The 10,239-nt window shown below is 47.2% G+C and overlaps 2 protein-coding genes across 2 annotated transcripts; one reads left to right on the top strand and one right to left on the bottom strand.

The window, feature by feature from the left end:
* The first annotated feature begins 293 nt into the window (after nucleotides 1–293).
* Nucleotides 294–3,809, top strand: sbp2 (SBP-domain protein2). The gene is given in 3 exon segments (NM_001138808.1): nucleotides 294–1,211; nucleotides 2,522–2,706; nucleotides 3,159–3,809. Coding segments are annotated over 3 exon segments (1,221 nt in total). The 5' UTR covers nucleotides 294–465; the 3' UTR covers nucleotides 3,449–3,809.
* Nucleotides 3,810–7,022: 3,213 nt separating this feature from the next.
* Nucleotides 7,023–9,658, bottom strand: LOC100284147 (small nuclear ribonucleoprotein F). The gene is made up of 5 exons (NM_001366696.1): nucleotides 9,469–9,658; nucleotides 7,829–7,916; nucleotides 7,686–7,723; nucleotides 7,519–7,583; nucleotides 7,023–7,206 (listed from the first exon to the last, which is right to left on the bottom strand). The coding sequence occupies exons 1-5, from the start codon at nucleotides 9,472–9,474 to the stop codon at nucleotides 7,143–7,145; spliced, it is 261 nt and encodes an 86-aa protein (NP_001353625.1). The 5' UTR covers nucleotides 9,475–9,658; the 3' UTR covers nucleotides 7,023–7,142.
* Between the last annotated feature and the right edge of the window lie 581 nt (nucleotides 9,659–10,239).

Genomic DNA, 10,239 nt, shown 5'->3' with positions numbered 1-10,239 from the left:
ACACTCTCTCCTCTCATCCATGACTTGGTGAGTGAGTGTGGCTTCCATATTTAAGCTAGCTCTACTCCACTAGAGCTAGCAATATGGTGTTAATGGTTCCACCTATCCTCTAGTCATCCTCTTGTATGGGCTTTTGAGATTTTTTGGGATTTATTTGAATATCTTAATTGGGCCAAACCCATAAATCCTAACAGCACCAACAAGTGAGTGAGTAACACCCAGAGCCAGAGCTGCTAGCTCTCAATCTATCTGTCTCTCTCCCTCTATGCCCGGCCCCCCTTCAATGCCTTCAACTTCAAGTCAAGTCTTCTTTAATTAACAACAAGGCCACCACCACATTCAAACGCACACGTACATAGGGGCAGCTAGCTCGCTCTTGGTTCCTTTTCCTCCGTCGTTGCTCAGGTCCCTCCTCCTGCACACCCAGAGTGTGCATGCGTGAGAGTACATATATATAGTAGGAGAATGATGATGATGAACACCAGCGCCGCCATGTCGCCACCAAGTACCGACGTCGTCGTCGACGACTTCTCCCTCGGCGCCATGCATCAGCCGTACGTCGTCGGCTTCCACGCCGACGCCGGCATGCGCATCATGCCCAGCGTCGTCGTCGATAGGCCGCTGCTCCAGCAGAACACCGACCTATTAGAAGAGTACGACAGTTTCGACTTCGCGGCCACGGGGCTACTACCGTTACCGTTCCAAGAACTACCTGGTCTCCTGCCCCCCGCGAATTACCTGCCGCTGCCAACGCCAAGCATGGCCATGTCGCCGCCGTCGCTGAGGCTGCTGACGCTCCCGGGCGTGCCAGTGCCTACGGCGGCGGCGGATGTCGTGTACGGCGGATTGGGCGGGGGCGGCGCGGGAGGGCCGTCGTTCCTGAAGCGGGAGCACGGCGTCGGCAGCGGCGGCGGGAGGATCGGCGGCCTGAACCTAGGACGCCGCACCTACTTCACCCCCGCCGCCGTGGACCGGCTGCTCGGCGGCGGCCTAGGCGGCGTGGGCCTCGGCATGAGCGTGCTGGGGCTCGGGGTCGGCGCCGCTCACCACCACCAGCAGCAGCCGCCGCGGTGCCAGGCCGAGGGCTGCAAGGCCGACCTCTCCGCCGCCAAGCACTACCACCGCCGCCACAAGGTCTGCGAGTTCCACACCAAGGCCAGCGCCGTCGCCGCCGCCGGCAAGCAGCAGCGCTTCTGCCAGCAATGCAGCAGGTACGGGCACTGTCGACAGCTACTAGCTCAGCTCAGACACACCTTTCCTTGTTGTCTATTGCACGTACTGTACCTGTCGCTTTGCCATGTCACGTAACGTACGTATGGGCGCCACCGCGCCAGTACGTACGGCAACATGGGACGCAACGCAACTGCGAAGCAATGCATGCATGCATATGTAAATGCACAGCACAACTAGGCTCTGCTCTGGCTCTCTGCCACATGCATGCATGCATGTATGGCACATCGTCTCTGTAGCGTATACATGCGCTAGCTCATGAAGATGTAGACTACTGTGCAGAGTGGTCTTCCTTGATCTGCTAGCTTCTAGTCTGCTGGCTCAGTATCATGCATGCAGAGTACAATATATCATGCAAGTTGCAAGCTATTATTCGTATTTTGCTACGGTTCCCCTCTGGATCGTCTACTTAATACTTATTATCACGTATTTTGCTACGGTAGGTTACCAATAATGTCGCATTAACCGGCTTTAATTTTGTGTTGCTAACTGTAAATCGAGTTTCCTCTAAGACTCTCTATCCCACGAGATTATATTTAGGGCTTGTTCGTTTTGCTCTCAATCCATATGGATTGAGAGAGATTGGGTGAGTTTTAATTCCAAATAAGTCAAAATCTTTCATATTTTTTTCCAATCTCATCTAATCCATAGGAGATAGGAATAACCGAACAAGCCCTTATACTTAGCAAATTTGGTGATATGCTATAGCATTAAATAAGGATGGAACTCTCATAACTCAGAACCCAGATGACGCGCGTCACGTCAGATATGGCAAGCTTGGATGAGAACGACAGCGGGTGAGCGGGGCCAGGGACCCAGGCCCCAGGGTCATGTGTGTGCGTGAGGCGGTTGGCTTCAGATTAAAAGAAACATATCTAGTGTACATTAAAGTTTAGTGCATATGGTGCACATATTAAATCACCACCACTTATTTTAGATCTAACGTCTCTAGTTGTTTGATATATTTTGCTAAGGACACCCTCCAACGTGGTGGAGTGTAGTGGTAGAAGGTGTTATTTGTAAATTGAATGATTAACTAGAGACGTTAGATCTAAAATGAATGATGATGATGATTTAATATGTGCACCATGTGCACCGATCTTTTATGTGCACCAGATATGTCCTCTCGTATTAAAGCCAACTCACTGCCGCAATTGCATCTAATTTATAGAGATAAAACTCTGTAAAAACAGTAGAATTCGTTTCAGATTAAAGTGGAAGGAACATCTTGTTTCACTTCACCACTAGCTATAGCATCGTATTTATCCTGGTCCATTTCTTGGCTAGCTAGGTTTCATGTGCTTGCGGAGTTTGACGAGGCCAAGAGGAGCTGCCGGAAGCGGCTCACCGAGCACAACCGACGCCGCCGGAAGCCGATCAGCGCACAGGGCAATAATGACCACTCGTCGCCGCCACCGCCGGCGCCAAAGAAAGCGGATACTTGCATAACCACCTCGTACAACGATGACCCCAAGAGTAAGAAGCATTCGAGATCATGCATCTAGCTGTGATGTCATCAGCATGCATATATAATCTCTGCACTCAAAGATATTCTATAGCTAGCTAACTCCACATGCACCTCGATGCTACTTCACCAGTATCAGTTTCATCGTCACATCGTCTGACCTGACGTACATGCATTGCACATGCAATCATGCGTACGTGCACGGCGCCAAAGTTTCGTCGTACGTACGCGTGTGCGTACGGGTACGTGTGTGGGATCAATTCGCAGCTGCCTCAGTGCCTGTGCCTCCACACTAGATCGATATACAGATTGATATGATGCAACCCCTGCTGCATCATCAGATCCATTTGTGCTGCATCAATATGCTTCGAGCACCATATGCATTCGCAAAGTTATTTTTGTATGCCGCAACGTATGTACTGACGTGCCCAATATCATCATTATTGTACGTACAACGAGCTAGTAGCAGGTGCGAGCAACACGGCTGCAGCCATCTCGCCGAATGGCGGCAGCGGCGGCGGCAGCTGCCTCGACGTCCTGGACAACGGCCAGATAACGAGCAGCGCGACGGCGGCGGCACCGACGGCGCTATCTCTGGCAGCGCCGCCCCCGCCGCTGCATCACGAGCTGCATCACGAGAAGGACGGGAGCCTGGACTCCGTGCTGATGCAGCGGCGGGTTCATTATTGGTCCATGGCCGGCGGCGGGACGACGACGACGAAGAGCATCGCTGTTTCATCACCTCGCTGGTGACGCAGACCCAGCAGCAACAGCAGCACGGCGGCAACGTCTTGTCGTGCTCGTCGATCGGTGTCAGATCAGCGCAGAACGGCGGCCAGCAACGGTTTCTTTGAGGTGGACTTCATCTAGTGCGATGCATGCACGTAAAAGGGGCAGGGAAAAGCATATAGCGTCGCTGTATTGTTTCTGAGATGGGAAGGATGCATGGCGTGAGGAAAGCAACAAAGGCTAGGGTTTGGTTGGTTCCACTCTAGCTAGGGGTGGCTAGCAGCCTTTTCTTTTTACTGTGTTTAGTACTTGGGCTAGCTAGTGCTAGACTTCTCTGTTATATTAATTACTAGAGGGAAAAATATAATGCTGGTGTAGTATGTGTATTCCTTTTTCCTGTTGCTAACAATGTGTATATACTATTACGTGCATGCATCTGAGTTTACAACTAATGGTTAATTAATGTAGCTAGCTAGGGTGTATGGTATGGTGCATGTATATATATCTATGTTTCTTTGTTTTTTTAGGTGGAGTGGAGGTCGAAGGTTATTCAAATATAGCTTGCACGTACGTTACATTATCACATCTAATAAGTCTTGTTATTTGGAACCAAAACACATGCTTATTCGTAAAGTCGGTTGGAGTTCGAGACATTTTTTTAACTTGTTTAATGGTAAGGGAAGATAATCAGTATGAAAATGGGTTACATGGATCATTAATTTGGAATGTTTCCTTAAATAAAAAAGTAATTGTTAAAAACACTACAACATAAATTATTTTTAGCTGTGTCCATGTTTTTTCCCACAGGGGGCTAAATCCAAAAGAAAAATTCTAAATACGCTTCTAGGGGCCCAACTATTGGATTGTCCTCGGAAATAACCTCTCCATTTCATTTTTTGTATTGAAAAATAACAAGTTCTATCCAAGTTGTGACCTTGGTTTTGATGCTCCAGGTGAACATGGCCTCCATCAAACACCAAATAAAGCCACAGTAGTCCTTACGTCAAATCTGCCGACCACTCACAAAATCTTGGACATGTCACAAGATCATACAATGTTCCACAACCAAACTAAAACACATATGAATTGATGAAAGGATATTGATGGTTGAATCATCTGGGGTAGCATAGGTTATAGGTTCAACACTTCTAACCATTATTAAAAATGTCAAGTTGGAAGTCTAATATCATCTCCACGACCATGATCGATGACCTAGTGATAATATCCTCACAAGGAGTTCCTATGAGCACCCTTTCCCTTGTAGATAGTAACCATAAAGTGATCTCCTACTCATACAATGATGACCTTATTGTGGCCATCACCAATGTCATTGCGCGCAGTATCAAACTCTAGGCTAAAAGATAGTGATGATTTTTGTTGGTTTAATTATTTGTACTAAAGCTAAAGAATTGTTTAAACAAGGGATATAGTCACCTTCTAGCCACTTGAAAGGATTTAGACGAGTAGAAGGATATGAATACCCTATAAAATTTCTATAAACTTCACAAACACTAGCACATAGATAATTAGTATAATAATAAGCCCTACAAGCCTCTATTTCATCCTATCCCCTAATGTCACCCAAAGCAAGCTACTACACAAGTCTAGTGCTGGCCCGTCGATGGGCAAGTGTGAGTTGTGCTTGTGCACAAGGCCCCCAAATTGACGGGGCCCTGTTTTTTCTTTGGCCCATTAACAAACAGTAAGTAGATGTGAAGACCACCATTGCTTTTGACATGTTTATCTGTCACACGTTGTGGTGATTAGATTAGATTAGAATATGATTACATCGAACCGTCGTCGTCTAGGGTTAACGCTTTTCTCTAGAATACAATATGAGGTTAGCATTGTGTTTACTCTTTAAACATTAGTATTTGATATGGAACAATACATATTTTAATTTGTTAGATATCTGGTATGCAGAAGGGCTGGTATGAGAATATCCAACATATCTGATGTTGTCTGTATTTGACTCTAAATTTTAAAAAACAATTATATCTGTATCCATATTTGTATTAATCATGCAAGCAACAACCCTTGCAAACCCAACACAACACACTCACTGCAAGTTCCGACTGTGCTACTTGCAAGTTCCAACATTATGGGCCTGTTTGTGACATGCACTCATGTGACAGCCCAGCCCACACAAAGACATCAGCCGCAGATTACGATCTCCGGGCCCTCAGCTCAGCTGATCCGTGTCCGCCGCATGAACTGGTCACCGGTCAGACACCCAACCATCCAAACGCCTCTTCTCACTCCCTTCCCGCCACCTCAACAGGCTTCACTTCCCATCCACGGCTATATATACGCCGAGCTCTCATTCACCAGCCTTAGCCCCCTCCTCACCGCCACCACGTTCGTCCGCATCCGCGCGCTCTGCCACCGCATGGCGCCCTTCCTCCTCGCCCTGCTCGCCGTCCTCCTCCCCGCGGCGCCGCCCAGCCTCGGAGCCGGCTACGGGGAGGGGGGCGCGGGCACCATCAACATCACCAAGACCCTCGCCGGCTTCCCGGAGTTCAGCGTCTTCAGCGCCATGCTGACCGAGACCAGCGTCGCGCTCGCCATCAACAGCCGCGACAGGGCCACCGTGCTGGCGCCCAACAACACGGCCGTCGCCGCGGCGTTCGGCGGCCTGCCCCACATCCCGCGCTCGTTCCTGGCGGACCTGCTCGCGCTCCACGTCGTGCTCGATTACGTCGACGAGCCCAGGCTGGGCGCGCTGGAGCGCGGGCGCACGGGCCGAGGCTCCGTGGTCACCACGCTGCTGCAGGTGATGCGCGCCGTTCCGCGGGGCACCGGCTTCCTCCGCGTCTACGCCGGGCGCGACGGGCGCGCCACCGTCTCCTCCGCCGCGCCCGCGGGGCTCCGGAACGCCACCGTCGAGCGGGTGGTCGCCGCGCAGCCGTACAGCCTCGCCGTGCTGCAGGTGAGCGGCTTCGTCGTCCCGCCGGGCATCAGGGTCCCCAAGCCGTTCCCGCCGCCAAGGGCGAGGCACATGGCAGCGCCCCCCGGCCAGGCGCCGGTGGCTGCGCCCGGACCCCAGCAGGAACCGTTCGTTGGTTCCGGCCCGCTGGTCCCGTCCCCGATCAGGCCGGTGCCTACGCCAAACCTCACAAATACTCCGCCGGCGCTAGGTGAGACAGGAATTATTCCGATTCCTAGCGTGCACGGCGGCATGGCAGCCAAGGTTCCATCGCCCGCCGGACGCAGTGCTACGAGCTGGTGGAATGGAGTAGCTGTGGCGTTCGGTATCATGACATGCCTCAATTTGCATTTGTAAGCTAGCTAGATCCATTTAATATTTTTTTACCATGCCTGTGTAGTAAGTCGTCAGTTTGCTATAATTTGCAACAATGCAATTTCATTTCTATGATCTCAGCAGCAATTTCATTTCTATGATCTCAGCAACCAGAGCCGATTGTTTTGCATTGATATAACATCTAACACATCGTGCAAGTTCACATTCAAATAATTCGTGATATTCCCTCCACTCCAGATTATACGTTTTGGCTTTACTAGACATAGAGCTTCGTATCTAAAAAAAATCTATAATTTGAAACGAGGGAGGTAGTTGGCAATGAGGCAAGAGAAACTGTTTCAAGGAAATCTGATATTCCTCACATTCAATAGAATGACAACATAAAGATCCGATAGGTCTAGTTGTCACCGGCGTATTCAAACATACATGTCAGAATCAAATTACATTCACATCTTCTCACTCTGCATCCTCTATCTCTGCATCCTCTGGAACGCCTCGGAGATACATAACGTTGTTGCACCTGTATGTAGACGTAGAAACATAATATTGTATCATACAAGGGCCAAATGATTATGCAACGCAAGAAGGCATAGTTTGGTCAAATACTATCTACCGAAGATCTCAGTTCTAAAAAGTTCACACAAATTTAAGTTTTGAAGAACCCAAAGCCTTCCTTCACATGTAACTTGATCATCGCTACCATAGTACTTTCTAAGTATCAGTAGTTAAGAGTAGGGCAGCAGGATGAAGATGTTCCCCGTTTTATATCTAGATTTATTATAAAACAGCACTACATGACATAAGCTAGAAAGAAAGGAACAAGAAACATTACCTGATCAGAATCTCTCCCAGGTTTCCAGAGAATTGCCCATCAATGTACTCCTCAGTATTGGCAAGCTGCACAGTACAAAAATAAGGCAGCAATGAATTTTGTATGTCATTTAGTACCCTAGTGATGATCACTCTAACAGTACAACAGCTAAACTGTCAAATTAGTACCTGGAGATTCATATAGGAGTCCACTGAAGCAAGATAACCTGGAAATGTACAATAAAATTTTTTCAGTTTGAATAAGAGCAGGGGCAGTATCTGGCAAATAAAATGTTCCAGTTCAAACTGGATACAAAAATAAGATAAATTACCTTTGTACTCCATACCCCACTTGAGTTTGACAATTACAGGCTTCCCCGTCAGGTTGTTCAGGAAAGGTTTTGGGTTAACTGGCACAGTCTGCTCAAAACGAGAGTTGCTCGGTGAGCACGTGTATCATAAGATTTTCCTTTATTATAGCTAGCAAACATAAATAACAAGAGTGCAAGACTCATTTCATTTGAATTTACATAGTTCACTATTACTGAAGTCAATTGGTCAACTACATGATAGCCTTCAAGTCATTTACAATAGTCTAGTGACTAAAGAACGTCATAGAAATATGGCATGCATGACATGATGCACCCAGTGGCTCAATATTTAACTCAAAATAGACCAATAATTCATGGCAAAGATGTATAAACATGTCAACATTTTAAATATCATGATCTAACCCATCATTGAAGGAGACAGTGAGACACAGGCGTATTTTTTATCCATTTATCTATTCAAGTATATTACATTATTACTGTTAAATGTTAATTAAATTTCTCCTCCAACTTTTGCAATTCAACAATTAACAAGACAGGGAATCAAGCTCAACAGCTTATGCCCCTGCTTAGCTCATTACAACTTGATGCTTTTCACAGAATGTTAAGATCACAAGCAATTTTCAACTGGAACGCAAAATAGCAATCAGCTGTGCATGAAGGCAAATATTAATGCACCTTGGGATCAAGCTAACAGAAACAGTTGTGACTATTATATGATATGATACTTCAGCGGTACTGGACACTGGTAGAGGTGAAACCACTGGCCTGAACTTCTGATAGGTAATGATGACTAAGATCAGAAGCAGCGACATCCATAAAAAGATATAGAAAGGCCAGTCATGTTTCCAAATCCAGTTTTTGGCCACACCGATATAAAATTTGTAGCCACTCCACACAAACAAAAAACAGTTCAATCATGCCCTAAAATTAAGAGAGAGAACATTCTATTGTCAATAAATTCCAAACATGGATTCAATACAAGACACTGTTCTTAAGGCGCTTTAAAAACCATGATACAAGATCAAGGCGAAAATTAACTTCCCCCTGTAACCTCTAAACTCCTGATAATTACAAACTGATGCGCCTTCAACATTACTCTGCCACAATTCCCCTCTTCCCAATTGCATAGCTGATTCCTTCAAGTATCTCAAAAGTCAAAATCATACACCACACCTAATTAGTACCTATATCTTGCTGGAATTCGACCTGAGTGTCTCAACTGTGAACGCCCTCCCAACTACAGCAGACGACCTCCCGACGCGCTGCCCGCCTCCCGATGCTTCCTCGTGTCCCCACGACTTCGCCGGTGCCGTCCCCATACCTACCCCTATTCTTCTAGGGCCGGCAGTGGTGAGCTTGGGATGCGCCATCAATTTTCCGTCGCTTGACACCGAAGTCGATTTCAGACGGTTGACAGATAGGAAGCGTGAAAAAGAACAGCCGGCGACGCAAAATCACACAATGACTAAGGCTATCTCCAGCAGCTTACACATCCCCATACCCATATTCAAACTCCACGCGAAGTGCTTTTGGTTAAACTTTGGGTAGTACGGCCTAACAAGTAAGTGCGAACAGATTCGGTCCGTAAATCGTCTAGAGAAGCGACATCGAGAGATCCGCTGGAAGTCAGAAGAGCGTACCGCCATTGAAGAATGCAGCAGCAGTTGTCGTCGCTCGTCGGCGCGGTTCGACTGGAGGGAGAGAAGGCCGCGAGGACGAAACTACAGTTCCTGGCGCTGGCGCGGCGGTCACGATTAGGGTTTAGGAGAGCCCAAGCGGGGTACAGGGACCTCCTGGAGATCAGGGACGAACCGCCGCCAGAAAGTAGTTGGGTTGGCCCTTTTGGCTTCAGCCCGTTTAGTAACTTTGGGTCTGTTTGGTTGGGCTGTGGCTGTGAAAAAAGTTGCTGTGGGCTGTGAAAAAAGCTGATGTAGGCTGTAAGCCGTTAAAAAGCTAAAAACTGTTTGGTGGAAACCACTAAAAGTCGTTAAAAGTTCTTCGATATATGTTTTCACAGTTCCATTCGAAAAGCCACTAAAAGCAGGTTCAGGAGTGCTTTCAGATTTGCACTGTGAGAAAGCCAGCTTTTAGAAAAAGCTGCTTCCTAGATCTAACCCTTTGGTTGGCTTTTGGCTTTTAGGGGGCAAAAGCCAAAAGCCAAAAGTCAAACCAAACACACCCTTTATGGGCCTCAGTGTCGAGACTATTCTTGATTTCTTTTATTTCAAAAAAAATGTTTTCTAATTTCGAGACTAAAACATTATCCTGAATCGAGTATTTTTTGTATTTTTTTATGTTGGCGATTTTTTTTGTAAAAGGTGTTTATGAATAATGAAAATTTTCTATTTTATTGTTCTCTCGTCCAATGCCTTCCACGGGACCGCAACAATATGAACTGATATTTACGTTAA

Source organism: Zea mays, chromosome 4 (genome assembly GCF_902167145.1).
Source record: "Zea mays cultivar B73 chromosome 4, Zm-B73-REFERENCE-NAM-5.0, whole genome shotgun sequence".
Classification (NCBI taxonomy): Eukaryota; Viridiplantae; Streptophyta; class Magnoliopsida; order Poales; family Poaceae; genus Zea; species Zea mays.
This window is presented reverse-complemented; position numbering and strand designations above follow the sequence as displayed.